At 44.9% G+C, this 23,041-nt stretch overlaps 1 protein-coding gene across 1 annotated transcript in view; it reads right to left on the bottom strand.

The window, feature by feature from the left end:
* Nucleotides 1-23,041, bottom strand: part of fng (Fringe glycosyltransferase) — a 127,224-nt gene that overhangs the window by 11,478 nt on the left and 92,705 nt on the right. The window contains exon 6 of the mRNA XM_033486899.2: nt 22,619-22,704. Coding sequence (XP_033342790.1) covers nt 22,619-22,704 — 86 coding nt within the window. The remainder of the gene's footprint in view (nt 1-22,618; nt 22,705-23,041) is intronic.

Raw genomic sequence — 23,041 nt, 5'->3', positions numbered from 1 at the left:
AACCGTTGTACGAATCGCAAGACTCAATTTCATGTGCATAAAATGCGCTTTGTCGCATAAAATGGAAATACATGCTATAAGTCAGAAAAATTGTCTCAGATTTACAATTAAAATGGCTTCGAGTGCAAAGACTGCCTATGTAACAGGTATAGCAAAAGTTGTCAATTGATTAGCGTAAAACGTCTTATTTTCTTTGTCAAAGTTCGCCTTTATTAAACTATAAATACTACACTCACGCTTAGATGACAATACTGGTCACATTAGCTTATCTAACAATACCGAACCCAGAATCAGCGATTCGCCTTTTTTACGAGCCTTCGCGACACGCGATACTTATTTTAAAAATCCTTCGAAAATCCTTCAAACGACGCACCAACCCTCCCGGAAGAAAACTGGACCGGAAGTGAACGTCGCCTGTGGCTCGCTCTCTGTCGCCGAGTTCTCAGAAAGTCTTTTAGTACCGGTGGACGATGCGCCGCGCGGGTTTTAGGGACCGCGGATATTCGACGGCGGCAGTAAATAATAATGGTCGTTGGTTACGATCGAGGCTGTCCCGGGGTTTTCCGGACAAGCGAACGCGGCCAAGTTCGAGCAGCTCGTAGACTCGCGGAATTTATTGTCCCCGGGAAAGTCTGGAGGGGGAAGGGGGGCCCTCGGTATCGCTCCGGGGCCCGTCCCGGCTCGTTCCTCTTCCGCTCTCCTCTTTCGCGTCGGTCGCGCGGCCACCCGACGCGCCGAGGTAATAAACACCAGATAATCCTAGGTAGAGAAGCTGGGCGCGGCGGTGCCCTAGGGAATCGTTCGAGCAAACCGCGACGGAAAAAGTATCGCGTGCGCGACGGGCATCGTTCCGTAACTCATACGAGAGAGGCGAAGCCCGACTTTATAGCGCCTCGGCCAGGCGGCTGCTGCTGCTGCGGCTGCGGCTGCGGCTGCTGTGCCGCGAAACTGTTTAGGTTTATGCGGGACCGATTCCGCCGGCCGAGAAAGACGGTTTATGGAACGGTGAAATACGAGGATGGGGCCCCGCCGGATTTTATACGAATCGGACGGGATTATTTAAACGCGCCGACCCCCGCGCGCGCGCGCGCATTCGAAACGGAAACATTCGATTTAACGCGAGCCTCGCAAATTTCACGCTGGATATCCTAATAGCCGTTGCAGTTTAACGTTCCGCTCGACTCGACGCTGAAATATCGGCCGTTTTGCATGCTAATGGAAACCACGGATGCTCCTTGTATCCGTCTTCTCGGCTATTATTTCGCTTTATATCCGGCCCTTCGAGGGATTTTGCTTTATTTCGACGCCGTTTCAACCCTCGTTCGAACAACAATTATTGATTATTCAGCATTGTTATTCGGAGATTGTAAAATTAGTCGTACGCTGATGCGAATTACTGTCGATCGTGTTCGCTTTTATTATTCTTTATTATTATTTATTACTCTTCAGTCCTTATCTCTTATCTCTTGTCCTTATCTCTTATCGCGAGACGATCGTCGAAACACAGTAATGTCTCTCTCATTGACGCGTGTCAAGTGGCCTCCGAATTGTCTTCGAATCGTGTCAAGTGGCCTCCGAATTGTCGTCAAATCGTAGCAAGTGGCCTCCAAATTGCCTCCGAATTGTATTCGAATTGTCTTTGAGTCGTAGCATGTGGCCTTCGAATTACCTCCGAATTGCCTTTGAATTGCCTTCGAATTGCCTTTGAATTATCTTCGAATTGCCTTCGAATTGCCTTCAAATTATCTTCGAATTGCCTTCGAATTGCCTTTGAGTCGTGGCACGTGGCCTCCGAATTGCCTTCGAATCGTGTCACGTGGCCTCCGAATTGCCTTCGAATCGTGTCAAGTGGCCTACGAATTGCCTTCGAATCGTGTCACGTGGCCTCCGAATTGCCTTCGAATCGTGGCACAAAATAACTGACGCTCAGATTGACCACAAAAATAGACTATTTGGAAAGAGGAGACTACGATTATTCGAGCCTCGCGATTTATTTTTACAGTTATAAGTTGTCCACAATTATAAAAACGTATCTCCTCCGTAAAAAAAAGTATCTCCTCTTCCCAAATTATCCATTTCAGTGAACAATCTGAGCGTCAGTAAGGGAGACAATACTGCACTCTGGAAATCCAATTGCCGGCGACACCGAAAGTTCGCGACGAGCGAAGCGGAGCCGAGTTTCGGGCGTCGACGCTCTGCGGCACGAAAAAGCCGCAAGCTTGCGTAAACTTCCGGCGCGAGGTGTGAAACGCGGGCGGTAGAGAAAGGTCGCCCCACGGAGTTTCTCCGTGCGAAACCAGGGCGTGCGTCGAACCCCATAATCCGCGGAATCGGCGACAATGGCGAGCACAATGGCCGGCGAAATTTTAGGGAAACGAGCTGCCGCGGCACAAAGGGGAGAAGAGAAGCGGCCGCCGGCCGGGTCCGTTCAGGGAAATCGTGTGTCCCACACACCGCACGCTGGCCGTTTCCTGTCGATCTTAATCGCGCGTGCGTGTCCCCGGTGCCACGCGAAAGGTTTAAGGACCTTAAGGTCCGGATCGCGTGACTTTCCGCCTCTGTGCCGCGTAATTTATTCGCGGAGGGGAGTCCTCGTTCGTCCTAGCACCGCTTTTTTTCCCATAAGCTCGACTCATTTCCGAGAAACGCCGGGCAGCTCGCTCCCGGTGCACTTCTCCTATGAAAAATGAATCGAGAGCGGGCCCAACGATTACGAAACACCGATGTTTTTACCATTAATTTTCATAGCGAAGTTTCGGCCGCGTAAAATGTTACGTCGAAGCGGTATTACGCAAATAACCTGACTTTAACGGGAAGAAAAGTTGCATTAATATATGATATTAATTAAAATTTTGTGCAGATATTCTGTGCAAAGTATTTTACAATGTAGCGTACGATTTTCTTATATACGTTGATTATTTAATTTCTCAGAAGAATTTGAAGTTGTTCTTTCGGGATATTTATAGAAACAGCTGTTTCATTTTCGAAAGGCGGCCATTTCTAGGATTATTTAAATTTTCGAAAAACCGTGTGGCGCGTTTCTGATAATAGTTTCTAGTTTATAAGTCGAGAAAATTTTTTTTTAATACGTGAAGAGGTTTCTGGTATCTCTAGAAATATTTCCGCCATTTTGTACGATTTTTACGCTCGAAAAGAGTGAATAACAAAGGCAAAACTCGCGTTTATATTCCGACATTATATATAATAATATAATTATATTATTGTACAATATTATTCTATATAACAATATAATTGTACTATTATATAATATTATTATATAAAATAATATAATATGGCCAATATTTCCGCCATTTTCTATGACTTTTACGCTCGAAAAGAGTGAAAAACAAAGGCGAAACTCGCGTTTATATTCCGCCATTATATGTATATAATAATATAATTATATTATTATATATAATAATATAATTATACTATTATATAATATTATTATATAAAATAATATAATATGGCCAATATTTCCGCGACTTTTACGCTCGGAAAGAGTGAAAAACAAAGGCGTGAAACTCGCGTTTATATTCCGAAATTATATATAGTAATATAAATATATTATTATATAATGTTATTATATATAATAATATAATTATATTATTATATAATATTATTATATATAATAATATAATATGGTCAACATTTCCGCCATTTTGTACGACTTCTACGCTCGAAAAGATCGAGAAACCAAGGCGAGACTCGCGTTTATATTCCCTTAGGAGGAGTAAACCTTTTATTCGGCAGTTATAGAAGAGAATCCCGAAACTCCGGCGCGATTTCTTAATGCCTCGTGGTGGGTGTCGCCCCCTTAATTGTTTCACAGAATGGCCACCTAGAGCCTTCGTTCGCGCAGCGCTCACCCGGCCCTCTTATCGGCCGCCATCGTTTCCTTCCCAGATTCGTGGGGGGTGTAACAACGTCGCGCGACGCTATCTAGGGTTCTATTTATTGCTAGAAAGTAATTACACTGGTTTATTAGCCCGGTTGCAGAAACTGCGCGCGGTCCCCCGGCTATTTGTTCGCCGGAAGATCGCATCAGGCGGCGGCTAATTAAACTTTAGGCCAGCTCTGGTTTACTGGGGAGCTCGTTCGCTCTCGATAGATAAGGAACCGCTGTTGAAACAGAAAGAACGCGAAAAAGTCGACGGAAGATATTTCGCGCGCGGTTTCTGGCTACTCGAATCGCCGTCCACCGGCTATTTATGCTCGACGATAGATCGCATCATCGAACGATTAAACATCGGGCTTGGGGCGCACGGGTGTCGTGGTGTCTAGGGACTCGGAGGTTTAATTCTGTGTTAAATTTACTAACAATGAACTCTGTTATTCCGAAGTACAATACAGTTTTAACAGTTTTTAGAAAATATAATACAAAAGAGTCCGATGCTCTTTGGAACGATTCTGACAAATAGTTCACCAATTTTCAGTGGCGCCTCGGAGTCGCCACTCTGAGAGCGCAGAGGGTTAATATAATTTAAATATTCTTAATATTTCAATTCAATATCTCTCTCTAGTCGAACAATATAAATATTTTTAACATTTAACCTCGACGCAACAGTTTCCATCCCCTGGATGAAAGAGCGCCTCTCGAGGCAAAAGGAAGACGAAAAGAGGTGAGGGGGGAAGTAGAACGACAAAGCCCGGAGAACGGTCGAGCGATCGGCAAAGGATGAGGAGGAGGGGGTAGCAGGGGTTCCAGGGGGGAGCGGTTTCGGCCGCGAGAAATATTAGAATCTGATAATGGGAAAGTAACGAGGGGCCGGTGCGTTCGCCGGTCGGGGCCGTTTAATTGTCGGATTGCGCTCGAGAGAAAGAGAGAGAGAAGAGGAGCGGAGGGGAAGAGGAGAAGACGTTGGATCGGTCGGAGAGGGGGTAAAGGATGCGAGCTCCTTAATTTAACGGCATTCCACGCATGTAGATTAGTCGTGGAGCGTGCACCTGCCGCGGCAGGGCTGTCGTCGTCGTCGTCGTCGTCTTCTTCGTCGTCCTCTTCTTCGTCCTCTGCCCCACCCTCCGTTTCGTCCCCCCTCGTTCAGGGAACTGGTTGGTCGCATTAAACCGAGTCCCCCCGCATTTATTAAACCCCGACCGGCATCGGCATCGGCATCGGGATCGGCATCGGCAACGTCCTCTCTCCGCCTTGTGCGCTAACGAATTTCCATCGATTATCCCCGATAATGCGACCTATTAATTTCGTTCGATACGTCCCCGTTTATTCGACCGCCTCCGAGCCGACACGACCGCCACGACCGTCTCTCCCTGCAACCGGATAGAGAAGGGGCACCCGAAGCGGCGCTGGGAACAGGGCACGCGAGTGTCACGCTCGTTAATACGCTTCGACACGCTCCGACGAGCTTGAAATTATTTTACGCGCGGCACCGTTCTCGTTGCTCGCCGCGAAGATTCAATTTGCCGGGAGATCGCCGGGATCGTTAACGATTCCTGATTAGAAGAAACCGTCCCGATCGACCGGCATGACGACAACATATTTCGCGGCAACAAAGAGCGCGTCGGGTCTCTCTCTCTCTCTTTCTCTCTCTTTCCTTTTTGCGACCGTTCCCGCCGATTAATTCAGCGGTTTTTACCGGTTTCCAATCTTGCGGGACGGAACACGGCTTCCACGGAACGAACGATTTTAGCGTGACGGTAACAGACCGACAGGCGATTTTGTGCGTTTATTTTTCGTTATATTACTTGTTCATTTTATTACCGTTCCGTCGCGGAACTAAAAAGAGAACGTTGCTGGAGCTTGTTAATTCATGCGTTTACGTTCTCTCGCGAGATTCGAGAAATCTGCGCGTGCCGTACACGCGCGGAGTATGCACCGCGGACTGGTTATCGGTGAAAATAAAGCGTCGATGCTGTATTTAATAATATCTCGTTTAAATCCGATTTATGTGTTACTGATTTCATTTTATTTCGTTTCATTCTATCTTATCTTACTTCACGTTGTTTCATCTCGCGCTGCGATTTCAGTGTAACTTCGAATCTAATTCTATTTGCAAAATTCGTTCGATGCGCTTTTGGCAAGCTTTATTGGTTTTCTGACGGATTAGAAAGTTAAGTAAAGCGTCGATCAATTATCTTTCAGCGGCGAGCTATGATTGCTAAATGGTTCGATGCGAAAAGACGATGATCGAGTCTGCTTCCCGCAGACTTTGGCACAGCGACTCGAATTTAGGGTAATGTATCATCCTGAAAAATCGGGTATCCGCGAGCGAAGCCTGTCTCGGAAAAATTGTCTCGAAACACCGGAGAAGCTGAATGCTTGTTAGAGCCCGCGAAGGGCGAGCTTTCGACGGCGGCCTTCTCGAATTTCGTGGACTCGAGTTTCTCGAAATTGGAAAGCTCGGTGGCTCGGAGAGCGTCGTTCGCCGATCGGACCAATTTATTCTCGTTTTCTCGGACATACCGCGGAAGTCCCGCAGACAAATCTACGATAGGCGGCGAGCCTTTGAGACATTTGTCCGTCGGTGTTCTCTCACGTGCGCCCCGAACAGGAGAGGTGCCGGCCGATATACGAAGCTCGCTCGCCGAACTTGTGACTACCGGTCGCCGCTCTAATTGGCACGATTTATGTCCGGCGTGGCTCGTGCATCTCTCACCCCCCCCCCCTTTCTACATCGTCGTCTCGCCATTTCTCTCTTTTGGCCTCTCTATCTTGGTATCTCTCTCTCTCATTCTTTTTCTCCCTTTCGCTCTCTTGACCTCTCTCTGACGCGCCCTTTTTTTTCTTTCTCTCTCTCTCTCCCTCTCTCTCTGGGCCTCTCTCTCTCTTTCTCTCTCGTCTTTTTTCTATTTTTCTCTTTCTCTATTGGCCTCTCTCTCTCTCTCTCTCTCTCTCTCTCTTGGCCCCCGTCTCTCTCTCTTGCACTCTCTCTCTCTCTGTCTCTCTCCCTTTCTATCTTGGCCTCTCTCTCTCTTGGTCCCCGTCTCTTTCTCGCCCTCTCGCTGTCTCTCTCTCTCTCTCTCTCTTGGCCCCCGTCTCTCTCTCTTTCTTGGCCCCCATCTCTCTCTCTCTCTCTTTCTCTCTTGGCCTCTCCGACGCTCTTCTCGCGGCTCTTTCCCGAAATTTTTGTGCGATCCGAGTCGAATCGAATTCTTCCCGAACTATTCACACCGAGAGGAACCAATTACTGCGCCTTCTGTGCGCCTGCTAGACCATAATTTTTCAGAATCTATTAACAGCAGACCCGCAGACCTGTCTGTCAAAACGACCGGTTTTCTTCGTATTAAGATTCTTAAAATTATAAAGACTTTGTATCGTAGATAGATTCGTAGTAAAAATAGCGAGAGAAGTTTAAATAAATCCCGTCTTGTTATTCTCGGCGAAAACGCGTCGCATACTTTTAGCGTAAAACAATCGTACTCCTTGTATGCAGCATGAAAATATCTATAATTTATAATATTATTTCGATTTTATTCCGTAAATCCTATTCGTCCAATCCAGACGAATCTCAAAAATTATATTAACAGAATGATTAACGTCGGTGCATCGAATGATGCATCGCCGCAGGACGGGCTTAAACGATTTCAGGATCGGAAGTCTCGAATTAGAGGGATGAACGAGTAGCCGCCAGACACAGAGACAGAAAAAAAAGAGAGAGCGAGAGAGAGAGAAAGAGAAATCATAAGCCTGCACGGAAAGTAAGCTCGTTAGGCTAGGTCGCGCACACTCCTCGTTGCATTTGCAATGCAACGAGGGGGCCCCGCGACCGTTAAGAAAACCGGGTGGAAGAGCGCAGGTGCACTCGGATAGCGAAAACAAAGTGACCGAGAGACCGGAGAACTGTTCAAATCTCCCGAGTCCACTGTCCGCTTTGTGAAAGTCCCCTGGCGCACTGGAAAAAAAAAGAAAAGGAGAAGCGACCTACCACTTTCCTTTCTCTAAAATCGCAGCTAAATTCAGCTAGAAAGTCGTTCCAGGAGCATATATACGCCGCGGCCGCAGCACTAACTACTGCAGTAAATTCTCCCTAATTGACGCTCGGATTCTGCACGAAAGTGGACAATTTGGGGGGAGCAGGCACGATTATTCGTGCGTTGCGCCTCGTTTTTGTAAATCGTCGACAATCGGCGATTATAGAAACGAGCCGCGAGGAATTTTTGTTTACAAGCTGAAGAAAGATTGGGGAGAATTTATCGCGTTTCTCTGCGATCGTTGCAACTCGTCGAGCTAATTAACCCTTTGCAGACATCTGTCAACAGATGTCTCTTCGAAGACGTTTTAACTCTGAATTAAAAAATAGTTTCTCTGAAACTATTACGGTATTTTCATTTTGCACGAGTTAACCCGTTTGCGCTCGAAGCCGTTTAACTGTAAATCAAAAATAATTTCTCCGACTTACAAGTATTTCCATTTTATGTGACGAAGTGCATTTTATGCATTTATGCATATGAAATTGAGTTTTATGGCGGCTCGTACAACAGTTACACTTTCGACAATTTTTTAAATCTAAACTTCGTTCATATAAAAATTATCTTGGAACGTGATGTAACAATTTCGGTGGTGCCTCAGAGTCATCACTCGAGTGCAAAGGGTTAAATGCATTATATATATATGAAATTGCATATTGTGACTCGTGAAAAAAATTACACTTTCAACAGTTTTTAAGATGAAAACAAATTTGACGATATTAAAATGACTCCGAAACGTTATATAACAATTTTAAGTGATGCCTCAGAGTCACCACTCGAGTGCAAAGGGTTAAATGCATTTCATATATATGTAATTGCATATCGTGACTCGTGAAAAAGATTACACTCTTAACAGATTTTAAGATGAAAACAAATCTGACGATGTTAAAATTACTCCGAAACGTTATATAACAATTTTAAGTGACGAGTCTGAGTCGCCAGTCGAATTCAAAGGGTTAAACGAAGCAATTTATCCTCGTTTAATCTCTGTTTCTTGCAATCGTACCGGAAAAATTGTTACATCGCATAAAGATCCGCCAGTCTGACATAATGGCTCATATACTTTCGTTCGACAATTCTTGCAACATCAAGCGTAAAACAGTGAAAGTAAAAGCCCGGTTCCTTTCGCCGCGGGTCAAGGAATCCCAAAAATTCTGTGCAGACCGGACAACGCGTCCGACAATTCCGGCGATCGTCGAACGAAAGAGCGCGTGGTCGCTCGCAAAAATCTCTGTCGCGATCGATCAATAAGCCCGTCCGTTTCGCGACGTTTCTGGCCCACGAGAAACGCTCCCCCCACGAGGTCGGAGGGGGGACCAGGGTCCCCTAAAACGCGCGCGGCCGCAGCAGGAATAGCGTAAACAATTTCTTACTCCCTCGAGGATTCTCTCCCCCCTCCCGGCGAACGGCCGATTTTCTCACGCTCCGGTCCCGCGCGTCGGCGAGGGCCGAAAATTTCCGGGCTATGCGCGTCCAATTAGCAGGAATCCGTTTGCGTACGCAGGACACCACGGGCCACTCCTAATTAACGTTTTCCAGGAGACTCGAGTCGGGTCGGGCCGGGCCGGGCCGAGAGTCCGAGGCTCGAGTCCGATCGGCTAGAGAGAGCCGCGGCGAAAAAAGGGGACCGAAACGGCGGGGCCGCGAAAATGAGGCCGCGGACGCCTAAGGAATCGAAACGCGGATAGCCGAAGCGGAGCAGCGCGGAGCGGAGAGGATTCATTAGCGAATACCATCGGCGGATTCTCGAATCCGTAGGCCAGTCGCTCTCTCCCGTTCGGGTCTTTTTAATTGGCCAGATTAGTCCCGAAATCGCGTACCCTCTTTCTCCCCGCATTGGCCAGCGAACGCCCTCTTCCCCCCCGGGGAGGACCTGCGATCCTTTTTTCGCCTGCTCCTCCCCTCGTGGATCCTCGTGGCGCTGGTTGTCGCCGCTCCGTCGTCCCGCGTCGTCCTTTCGGCACCGCCGACACGGAATATCGGCCTCGTTAAAATACCTAAGGGCCACGACGAAATCGAAATTTCGGGGTTACAACAAAGGGGGCGAGGGGGGAGGCGACGACTACCACTCCTCCCGCCTTTGCCCCCTCGCAGCTTTCCGTCTTCGTCCCCGGCGCTAAATAACCCGGGACAGATTTCGCTGATACCCTCCCTCCCTTCCCCCTTTCGCCCTTCTCGACGGTGTTTCCTCCCGAACACGGGCATTCCCGGCGAGCCTCGCGCCACCGGAAACGAACCCGGGAGGGGAATGTGGTTTATAACAAATTTTAATCTCCGATTTTTCTTCTTCTTCTTGTTCTTTCTTCTTCTTTCATTAATCGATAATAATAGTTGAGCGGGTTAGAGATCGCGGGGGGATCGCGAGATCGATTAGCTATGTTTATAATAATAGGACTGTGATCATAGAATAGGAAAATAATAACACGGTTAGCTGTGATCGACGAGTATACTCGTCCTGTGCAAAAAGTGGCGGCCATTGGCTATCTAAAGAGTTTTGATAATTGTGACTTATGGCTGAGAATATAGTCCACGCCTGCTAAAATGTGAAGCAAAATTATAAAGTTATTGTAGATTAACTTGTAATAAGTGCATAAAATCCGCTGTCTAACAATGGTAACGCCTGCCACTGTTTTTGCTTTGATACCTGTTCTTAACATGTTTTTTAAGAGCAAATTTAACCATTATTATTATTTCATTATTACTACGTTATTACCACAATTCTACCTATTGTTATTATTATTATTATTATTATTATTATTATTATTATTATTATTATTATTACTATTATTGTTCTTCTTGCGAGTTCTCAGAGGATTTCCTCTCTGGTTTGCGAGCAATTTTAAGAGCAAATTTAACCATTATTATTATTTCATTATTGCTACGCCATTGCTACAATTCTACCTATTATTATTATTATTATTATTTATTATTATTTATTTATTTATTTTATTTCTTCTTATTACTATCACTCCGTTCGATCTTTATAGAGAAATTAAAAGTGCATTCAGCCGTCGATGCTAAATAAATTACTTCCACCACCAAATTCTCCCAATTTCCCTTTTTGCAGTAATGTCTGCTCCAATTGACGCTCAGATTGTCCACAAAAATGGACAATTTTTGGGAAGAGGCGATACGATAATTCAAGCCTTATAGTTCGTTTTTACAGTTACGAATTGTCCACAATCATAAAAACGAGCCGCAAGGCTCGAACAATCGTATCTCCTCTTCCCAAAATTGTCCATTTTTATGCACGATCCGAGGCGTCAGTCAGAGAGACATTACTGCCATTTCGTGTCCCCAGGATCTCGAAGGCTTCCCGAGCGATTCCGAGCGAATCTCTATCCGTCGCAGTAAATTTTTCGTAGAAACAGTCGCGACAATTACGGAGGCATTACCGGCGGTTCCGGGAGCAATCGGTCGCGTATACCACCGGTCGGGTTTTCCAATTACAAAGCGCGGCCGTGGACGCCTAAGGAAGGCGATATTTCGAGTCTCCGGGGGACACGTCGAGACCCACCGACAGAATGAAGTCTCCTCGTCGCGGCAGAAACGAGGCGATCCTCAAAGGGATCCTGACGCTTGTCTCCGGAGCCCTGTCTATCGATATCGCGATCGACCATCCGGATGAAACTATCGGCCGGGATCGTGAACACGTACCGCCACTTCATTCGTTGCCGGATCGTGGCCGGAGATCGTTCCCGATCAGAAATGGAAGGAAACCCCCGGGAGCCGCAACGCGGTGTGCCGCACGCTGCGCACCCCGTTCTCCTCCCTCCTCCCCCCCGCGGGCCCTTCTCTCGATCCTTCGCGAAGACACGACGGATCGATATCGATCGCCGCGAAGACGCATGAATGCCGGACGTCGTTACCGCTCCGCCGGAATTGAGACGTGCGCTTTACGAGCCACGACTTTTATCCGGACAATAAAATCAACGATCACGCAGCAGCGTTATCGGTTCGTTCTTTCTCGCCGGCAAACGTCGGCGGATTAATTCTGCGGTTCGTAACGCGGTTTCGATCAATTTTCTTTGCAATTACGACGAGACTGAATTTGTATTCGGACTCTAGGCTATTTTTATTATGTGTCTTTTATTAAGTGTGGATCTATTTATTTTGTGCATAAGTGTGATATCTGGTCTATTCGCTGTGATTATTATATTGTTATTATCATTATTTGTTATTATTATTATTTTCTTGAAAGTAGAATTGCCAAACCAATCGAAATTACTGGTTTCTGATTTTAAATATTAAAATATTAAAATATTAAAGTATTAAAGTATTAAAATATATTAAAATATTAAAATACTAAAATATAAAAATATAAAAATATAATACTATTAAAATACTAAAATGTTAAAATATTAAAATATAAAAATATAAAACTATTAAAATATTAAAATATTATAAGAATACTTCTAGCAGAAACTTTTAGGTACACTTTTTCTTATCGAAGTATATATTACAACACAAATCGTACACAATTGAAATAAATCCAGTCTTGGCATTGTTATAAAACAATATACATTAGTCGCGTTTAGGCTTCGATAATTCTAGTATTAAGGCAGAATCTTCGTAATTTCAGCGATCTAAAAATAAATAAGCGCTCGCTTCGAAGGAGGATCGCGGTTTTAAAGAAACTTTATTGCCGATTCGAGCTATAAATTCGTCATTCATCTGGCCCCTGCGAGATCGATCGAAATAAGACGAACGCCGCGTCGTCGAAATCCCACGGATCGAACGGCAGAAAAAAGATGGCGGTGGGTGCGGGGGCGACGGGGGGGAGGATGAGGGGTTCCAACAAGAGAGAGAGAGAGAGAGAGAGAGAAGCTCGCGTTCGAGGATCTCTTTGATTCCATTATTGCTCGCCTAATTGAATTCCTCTGCGCGATCGCGGCCCTGTACGTCTATAAACCCGCGGCTCGTGAAACCAATTTGGGCATTCCTGCGTATACGTGTACGTGGCCGGCCGATCCGGTGATCTATAGATCCCGGGGACGACGCGCCGCATACCGGTGCGCCGGCACGAAAATCCGCAGGCTTCGATCCCCGAAAGACACGCGCACCCTTTGCCCTTTAATTGGACCGAGTCCGACTCGTGACGATTCTTTTTCTTTTTTCTTTTTTTTCCCCCTTTTTTCTTTTATTTTTCATCTCGCTCGTTTTATTTGTACAGGGTGCGAGCCGTTCATACATGAAAAGGGGAACCGTGCTCGAAGTCGGGGCTGATTAACGAACTACGGAAATATCGTACTGCGAAAAATTGATCATTTATTTTCGACGAATGTATTTATTATTTATTGTGATTGGCGATATATTTTTGTATTCTTCGATAATTTTAGTAAGCTCGAATTACTGCATCAACATTCTTTGTTTCTTCTCTGCACGCTATTTAATTGTTATTATATTTTTTATTGTATAACAAAGTGTCCATCTCGTTATATATATATAATAATATATAATAATTATAATTAATATATATCATATTAATATATATTATAATATTAATAATAATAATAATATATAATAATTATAATTAATATATATTATAATATTAATAATAATAATAATATATAATAATTATAATTAATATATATTATAATATTAATAATAATAATATATATATTATTATTATTATTATTACTATTATTATTATCGTTATTACTATTGCTGTTGTTATTATTATTGTTATTATCGTTTAGGGGATCTTGTCGAAGATTTTCCCCCGCAATAAACACCCCTAAAAAATTATTATTATTATTATTACTATTATTATTATCGTTATTACTATTGCTGTTGTTATTATTATTGTTATTATCATTTAGGGGATCTTGTCGAAGATTTTCCCTCGCAATAAACACCCCTAGAAAATTATTATTATTATTATCATACCGATAAATGAAACACTGCAGATTCTAAATAACATTTCGTCATTTTTATGGCAATCTAAGAGAGATGGCAATCTGTTCCACTTTTACTGCTCGGTTCAGCTTGCCCAGGAAATAATCGAAGCTTCATAAATCTCGTTCCCCGTGGTGTTAACGTTTTTCCAGGCCTGTCGACAGCGCGTTCATCGTCGCGACGAGGAAGAGATGCATCGGGGGATCTAATTCCGTGGACAGAAAAAGCTGGGAATTTCCTCGAGGAAGCATGGGAAAATCCGAGGCGTCGAAAGGGGATCGAGGGTTCTTTAAATATCCAAACACGTGCCGCTCGATGAGAACCGCGTAACATCTTTCGAAAACAGACCAATAAGGTTATGTCAAGCCGCGGTTGCTATCGATTGACCAATTGCTGTGCCTTTGGTCCGTTTCCGAGCATATTCAAACTTTATCGAATGAGGCGTATTCAATTTGTTGTTATTAAAAAGTAAACGAAATAATAGAATAAAAATATTTAATAATCATATTAAAATAGAAAAATTATTAATATAAGTTGTAATAATATTATTCATATTATAATTATAATAATATAATTATAATATTATAATTATTATAATATATAATATGTTATAATATATTATAATATTAATAATATAATTATAATACAACAATTCTTAATAGCAAATTCCCGTGGCTTCGATTTGTTCTCGAGAATAATCAACTATATATATTTACCGAATAATACTCCATTTTTCTATTAAGAAATAAACAAAACAATAGAACGAAAAAATGTACCATATTTATCGTATTCGACGAATATAAAGTTAATTACGTCGGAAAAAGCAGACCGAAGGCGCAGGAATCGTTCGCCGCTCAGTAATTGGATCCAGTGATCCAGCTAACCTTGATTTCCGTGTTCAAATAAATCTCCGCGATTTTTAGAGAGCAGAAGAACGGGAAGCTGTCTCGCATTGAGAGACTCGCGGCGCTGATTTGTTCGAGCAATTAATTCTCGGCGTCGAAGAAACGCGAATGGAAATCGCGACGGCCGTTAATCAAAATAGAGGCGATCGAGGCTGAGGGGGAGAGGGGAGGAGTGGGTGCGATTCGAGGCGAGCAAAAGAGGAACCAGATCGAAATTCAAGCCTCCGGGTCGGTTCCTGTACGGTCGTTAAGCCCCGTAACAAGGAAATGATAGAAACAGAGATATATTGCCCATGCGGAATCGAGTTTCCTGCGGTCGTGCGTGCACGTGGGTGGCAATCAGCCTCCGCAGGCCCATTGTGACCAGACCTGTTGCGTTCGTCGTTAATTAAGACCCATCTCCGGGAGAACCACCAGAACCAGTCGTTGTCTCTCCTCGTCGCGCTCGATCGACTACCGATACATCGAAAAATTCTTCGAGTTCCGTCCACGCTATTAATCGCAATCGAGCTTCCAACCTGTCGATACGCATCAATTAATTGCGCAACAAAACGTCTACCTGTCGCATCTTCCTTACTTTCGAACGTCTGGATACCACTGATTCGCGCGGACAGCTCTTCCTTCGCATCGGTACCGTCGGATCCGATCGCGGGTCACGATCGAATTCTGTTTCGAATTGGATTCTGTTTCGATTTGAATTCTGTTTCGAATTGGATTTTGTTTCGATTTGAATTCTGTTTCGATTTCAATTCTGTTTTGATTTGAATTCTGTTTCGATTTCAATTCTGTTTCGATTTGAATTCTGTTTCGATTTGAATTCTGTTTCAATTTGAATTATGTTTCGATTCGAATTCTGTTTCAGTTTGAATTTTATTTCGAATTGAATTCTATTTCGATTTCAATTCTATTTCGATCTGAATTTTATTTCGACTTGAATTCTGTTTCGATTTGAATTCTATTTCGAATATGAATTGTATTTCGACTTGAATTCTATTTCGATTTCAATTCTGTTTCGATTTGAATTCTGTTTCAATTTGAATTTCATTTCGAATTGAATTCTATTTCGATTTCAATTCTATTTCGATTTGAATTTTATTTCGACTTGAATTCTATTTCGATTACAATTCTGCTTCGATTTCAATTCTATTTCGATTGATATCACATTATCATTCATATATTCATTTATATCATTTATCATCATATTTAAGTTCTTAGTTCCAAGTCATTGCATTTTCTTTCTTCCTTGACTCTATTAGTCAAGTTCACCGTAACGAAGGGTTAACTCATCGATCGATAAAATCATCATTATCATTATCTCCGTAATGAAGTACTTTGACCATTAAAGACTAAATAAATAAAAATAAACAAATACAATTAAATTCCACAGCGATCGACTTCTCGAAGAAAACACCCCGGAAATCCGAGAAATCATTCTTCCTCAAGGTCTCCCCGCTCCCGATCCCCCGTTATCGATGTTGCCCAGGTCGCCAACCGTTAGAGCAAAGTTCCGAGGTATCGGCTCCGCTTCCCAGGTCCCGAGGGGAAGATTCTAAGTCGGGGAGGGGGAGGGGGCTAATTAGCATCGCCATTAGGGCCGGTACGATTCCAGCGCACTCGAAGAAAGTAACAAGTAACGTTGTTCGGAGGGGGGAACGCAGCGCGAGGCGAAGATTGCGGTTAGGATAAGGAGCAAGGATGGGGCGCGAGGACATTGTTCCGCGCGCGGAGAAACGGCGCGCGGCGCGCGCGGTGTGCCGCGCGGAGCAGGAAGCGGCCTGCCGGCCAACGGAGAAACCGTAAACCGATTTTTTCGGCTATTAATAAGGTCCGCGATAGGAGGCGGCGATAATAGAAAATCACCGGGAGTTACGATCGGCCGTGGCAGCTTTCAGTGCACCGTTATGAGCCGTGGAGACCACGGCGTAAATAACGAACGGCAGCCTCGGCATGAAAATGGCGAACGGCGAGCGATGCTGCTGGCCGCTGCTGTTGCTGTTGCTGTTGCTGCTGGCTGCCATACGATCGGCAGTCCATCGCCGCGCGTCATTAATCACGAAATGCTCCGGGTAATGGGCCATCATCGGCGGAAATATTGCTCGGGACGCGCGGCGCGACCCGCTCGAAAGCAGAAGAAAAAAAAATCAATTACTTAACACTCCCCGCGTTCGTACAAGCGAATTTTCACGCGTGATTATGCCGCAATTTCGCCGTTAGAAGTTGTCACGTGAAATCGCCGCAGATGCGCTCCCGACCAGGAAGAGACGAGAGGCACGTTCAATTTATCATTTTAATCATTCACCGCCCGTCGGAGAGCTCGTTCTATTCGATGCCTCGAACGGTGCCGTTTCGGGTTCTCGATCATCATCGAGAGGATCCCTTGGCGTGTTTCGAGGCGAAACGAGGCTCGGTCTTTTCTTCTTGTTAATATTTAATTATTCGAGCACAGATGACTGTACTTTTCTGTACTATAACACGGTAGATAGGTTATTTGGGCTATTTAGGCGAATTTAGCCTATTATTCGCCAATGTTAAATTTTTGGGACACTTTTTCAAATGTTTTTCTTTTACAAATTGCAACTTCTGAATAAACTACGGGCATTAAAATAGTGAGACTATATCACGTGCTCTATGAAAGTATTAAAAATTCCCGCTATTTCCTTCTAAATCGTTGTAAAACTTCAAATTGAAATTAATTATCTAAATTTAATTTCTCTTCTTTGTACTTTTGAATCGCGGCGGGTAATGCGTTAATAATGCTAAAAAACGAGAACAAAATGAAAATAAAAATCTGTTAAGAACAGGCAGCAAAGCGAAAGGTACAGAAATGTCTCCCTTACTGACGTTCAGATTGTCCACAAAAATGGAGAATTTGGGAAGAAAAGATACAATTATTACCAGAGCCTTGCGGCTTGTTTTTATAATTGTTGACAATTTATAACTATAAAAACAAACCGAAAGGCTCGAATAATCGTATCTCCTCTTCCCAAATTGTCGAAGAATTAAGCTTAACCCGAAGATTAACCCTTTGCACTCGAGTGGTGACTCCGAGGCACCACTAAAACTTGTCGTATCACCTTTTAAGATAATTTTGATGCTAACAAAGTTCCCATTTAAAAAATTATTAAGAGTGTAATTTAATTTTGTAATTTAATTTGTAATCGTTGTGCGAGTCCCAGGAATCAATTTCACACGCATAAAACGCATTTTCTCATATAAAACAGGAACACTATAAGTTAGAAAAATCATTTTATAATTACAATTAAAACAGCTTCGAGTGCAAAGGGTTAATTTACCGAGTTCAACTTCGCAATTTTATATCGCTCGTCTTTTCGCGTCCATTTTCCGTGTCGTGCCCCGCCGGCGAAGAGGAAGCGGAGGGACCGGGGGGGTGAAAAAGTGGAGCATCGGATAGTCTTGAATCGAGTCGCGCGGAAAGGAGAAAGGGGCGAGGGGGGGACAGAATGGCGACGTCCCTGAATGAGAAAGCGGTTCGATGCACTTGCCACTCCTTTCCTCTCCCGTGGGCCCCTTCATCACCTGCAGTCGTCGAACGTGGCCGTGGCCCGTTGTTGTTCCGCGGACGTGTTGCAACACGAAACGAACGAGCGTACAGGAGGCAGGATAATGCCGGGACACCGTGTGTATAAGCCGCGGTGGACAAGAACGACTTGGGAAACTTGGTGGAAGGGGGCCACCCGAGAGATCGTTGTTCGACGATTCGAAAGCCCCCCCAGGTGGCCGGGCTTTTTGCCCGTTGTCCATTCGTTACCCTCGGGACGATGCGTTCGGCGCGGAACTCGCGAAATTGATCGAAAAACCGGCGATTAGGCGCGCGCGCCTGTGTCATCGGAGGCGGAGCCTTTGCTGTTCGCTTTTATCATCGATTTGATAACTCTTCGAGCTGTGTAATTATATCGACGATTTAACCCTTTGCATTGCGAAGCTTTCTCTGATTTTAAAAAATCCGAAGTCGATTTTTCGATATGACACGCATCGCCTCGCATTTAAAGCGTCACAGTGGCGAGGATGCGTCAAACTTAACATTCAGGTATGTTGTCTTAAAGCAGAGGTTTCGAGCTTTAATTTAGAAAAAAAATCATCCTCCTGCGATAATTTTTCGCGAAGTTATCGTCCGTCGAAAAACCGGCGATTAGGCGCGCGCTGGTTTCGTTGTTACGTTTCGATATCGGAGGCGGAGCCTTTGCTGTTCGCTTTTATCATCGATTTGATAACTCTTCGAGCTATGTAATTATATCGACGATTTAACCCTTTGCACTGCGAAGCTTTCTCTGATTTTAAAAAATCCGAAGTCGATTTTTCAATATGACACGCATCGCCTCGCATTTAAAGCGTCACAGTGGCGAGGATGCGTCAAACTTAACATTCAGATACATTGTCTTAAAGCAGAGGTTTCGAGCTTTAATTTAGAGAAAAGATCATCGTCCTGCGATAATTTTTCGCGAAGTTATCGTCCGTCAAAGTGGGCCAATTTTTATCCAAGATTTTCCCGTGCTATGACTTTCTCGCAAAAGTTGAATTCGAATAAAAATCATCATACCATTATTTCTCAGATTTTGCAGAAATCAATAAATAAAAAATCATTTCACGCGATCATCTCGCGGTATTAACAATTATTAATTACAATTTATCGTCGCCCTATCGGCGTCTCCCACAATCGGTCTCTCGTTCGACGTCGCGCTTCTCGAATGCTTTTCGATGAAACATTATACACCGCAGTTCGCGTTCACAGCGATTAAACGAAACTCTAGCAGACGATAGCACGGCAGGACGTTCGCAATTTCGATGCCCCGACGCGCTAAGTAACAGGAATCGGATAATTTGCGAATCGTAAAAAATGCGCGCGCGAGAGAGAGAGAGAAGCGAAATCGCGGCTTTTTGCAGTCGCTTCGAGCCAATAAATCTGGCCGGAGTGACGGGCGGCAACAAGAAGACCCGAAGGAGCGTCGTGAAAACGAGCAAAGCGTACGAACGTTCCTCGAAACCGTGCTCTTCCTGTTGCCGCGTGTACCACGTGGTTTCCGTTCCTACCTGGCCGGAGGCCGGCGTCGCGCAAAGTAGCCCCCATCGCGAACATGCGCCGACTCATCCACGAGGATGTCGAACGACCAGGACCCCGATTAATCGTTTTCCTCGATTCGAGATTACCTGCCTGTTAATGATTCGACATGCCGGTCGCTCGTTCTCTTCTCTTTAGCCGGCCGATGAAATTATTGAGGTAGAAAGTTGCAAGACCGCCTTCGCTCGATCATGATTATTTCTTAGTCATCCCGGCTCTCTCGCCGGGACGGCAGCACGCGTTCTGTTATTAGGCCCGGTTTCCTACAGATTAAGTTTCACTCGAATCGCCTTGCTCGTTTCGTGTCCGACGCTGTTTCTCCGGCCGCGAGTGGAGACGCGAATCGCCGATCCGACGCGATGCTCGCGCGACGTGCTCGACGATCTCGATCTGCTTGGAAATTCAAATTGGATCGAAATTATTATTATTATTATTATTATGCGATCGTTCTCGCGCGATCCTGTTCGTTAAGAGAGCAGGTCTTCGTTATAAATGCAGAATTTTTCTAGAAAATTCGCGCGAAAGTTCCGGGGCTTTGCGTCGAAGCACGAATTATAAAGCTGAGTTCAATTCCGTTCGGAAATTAAACTCGGAATTTTTATGTGTTATTTTTTTCTCGCGAACTTATTTATCGATGCTTTAAACTGGATAGTTTATTTAGCGAATGGATGATTGTTCCATGAATTATTGTAATCGATATTAGATATTATTCTAGCTCCTAAATTCTTGCCGGACGTTGTTCTATGAAAATTGTTTTCAGTCATTCTATAAACTTTGTGGAGTATTAATTAATTTTTTAGAATATCTTGCTGTAAACTAGATAGTTTATTTAGCGAATAGATGACTGTACCATGAATTATTATAATCGATATTATATATTATTCTAGTTTCTAAATTCTTGTCAAACGTTGTTCAATGAAAATTGTTCTCGGTCCTTCTGTAAACTTTGTGGAGCATTAACTAATTTTTTAGAACATCTTGCTGTAAACTAGATAGTTTATTTAGCGAATAGATGACTGTACCATGAATTATCATAATCGATATTATATATTATTCCAGTTTCTAAATTCTTGCCGAACGTTGTTCAATAAAATAATAAATTGTTCTCGGTCCTTCCGTAAACTTTGTAGAGTATTAATTAATTTTTTAGAACTGCTGCAGGATCGATGGATTTTCAGGAATGCGTACGTTCGTCGAGAAATCGCTTCGTCTACATTTTTAGAATCTGCCAACCCTAAATACCAATAATCGAACGGAAAACAGAAGAATCGAATCGTATCGGCATTGCGTTTTTCATCGACGGAATCGAATTCATCGATCAAATTCTCATTCCTCTGAAGCGTTCTATTTCTTTAAAAACATCGGCACCGAATCCGAGCTGAGAAATCGGCCTCGATTCGATCGAAAGCTATCCAAATTGAAGCATAAATCGCACTAAAGTTCGAATTCGTAAAAATTCGAAGGTCTAAAAACTCGAGAGAAACCTTTCTCGATGTGCAGACCGACCAGGACAATTTAACCTTCGCTTCGCCAGACAGCGCTAATTAAATACACGCGTTTCTACGGACGAGTTCGCTCTCATAACTCGTAAATAATCGCGGCAATAGAATCGGTAACGACGCTAACAAGAAGATCGCGGCGGATCGAACAACATAATCGTCCGGCCGGACAGCGTACGATCCTTTGAGCCGGATCGCGGTTAATTATCCGAGATTTATAAAACGATTCGCAGCCGTCGAAGAGAGATAAGAGACGCGCCCCGGATCGGGCGGATCCAGTCGCTCCACTTAAGGGTTAATGACGCGCGATCAGAATTGTTGATCGGGACGCAGCGAGCTATGCGCGCGTTATTATCAATAAGTTCGTCTCGAGAAGCAATTCGCCGGGCCGGACGGGTCCGGCCGGGTCCGGCCTGGCTCGGGTCGGGCTCGGGTCGGGCCCCGGGGCTCGCCCGCCCCTCCCCCATCTCGTAAATCATTATTTATGTCGTCCACAGTGGCCGGCCGTGTGTTTGTTCTCGGTTCTTGGCCCCGCTCCGGTCCCCCCCGGTCCCCCCCGCGGTCGCCCTCGATCGAGCGCGACGGCCGATCCACGACGATAGAAATCAACCGATCCAGTTTTTCGCGGCGAGATTTAATGTCCCATAGTGATCCCGGGCTTCGTATATTATTTTACGCTTGCGTGCACTCGGCGAACGCCGATAGAACCGGCGCGGCCTCCGCTGTATCGTGCGCCGCACGATAATGTAGACTTTTTACGAGTCGCGGCGGCGCTTGTCCGACAACGCTGCGCAGCATTTTTTTCAACGGCGCCCGATTTATGGTCTTTTTACTCGGCGGCGCGCGGCTGCCCGCCGCGCCTTTTGTCTCTCTGCTTCCTGCTCGGAACCGTCCTGTTCGCTGATTCATCGTCGCGAAATCATGCCAAACGACACAGTCGAACGCAACGCAACCTGATCTACGATCGCGACCGATCCGGTGCCGCGATCTTTCGTGCGCGATCTGAGCGCCGCGAATTTGGAAGAAATTACTGTAACTCTTTCGAGCTGAATGTTTTACCGCGGTTCGCGTACGCGATGTTGAAGGGAATCGGACACGGGTGTCCAATTTGTTTCTCATAAGAAGCGAATTTGCTTTATCGTCGACGGAATTAAGTGTCGGATGAATTCGCCCGTAATTCGAATCCGCGCGAAAAATGCTACCGAATCGAGGATATTCTGAAAATGTCGTCCGCAGCAGATTTTCGCGCGAACGCTCTTCCGCGAGTTAGATCGATTTCGCGCAGTTGGCGTAAAAAAAATGACGAGACTCACCCAGCCACAGGCGTCATCTTCAGCGCCAATGCTCTGCTGATGCAGAATCCGGCGCCGCCGGTCGCGAACCAGAATTTCACCTTTTGCTGGAACAGAAAAAACCGAGGGCACGGTGTTCGTTAGCGTTCGCGGCAAGTCGATCGGCCGATCGATCGCCGGCCGGGTGATCGATCGTCCCGCGGCCGGTTGATCGATCGGCCGGCTACCGATCGCGTCCGTCGATCGCTTTGGCCCTGATTGGCTCGGCGATCGATCGCGCCTCCGTTCTTTCTCGGAACGGAGTTTTTTCCGGCGCGCCGGAAACGTCTCAACAACGACTCGCGAAGAGGAAACGGGGCTCTCGAAAAGACGATTCGCCTCACCGATCGCCGCGAAAAACAGTCGCGCTCTGCACCTAAATTCCTAGGGAATTTTCGCGCGTGA

Source organism: Megalopta genalis, chromosome 2 (assembly GCF_051020955.1).
Source record: "Megalopta genalis isolate 19385.01 chromosome 2, iyMegGena1_principal, whole genome shotgun sequence".
Lineage (NCBI taxonomy): Eukaryota > Metazoa > Arthropoda > Insecta > Hymenoptera > Halictidae > Megalopta > Megalopta genalis.
Note: the sequence above shows the minus strand (reverse complement) of the source record. Positions and strands in the feature narration are given on the sequence as shown.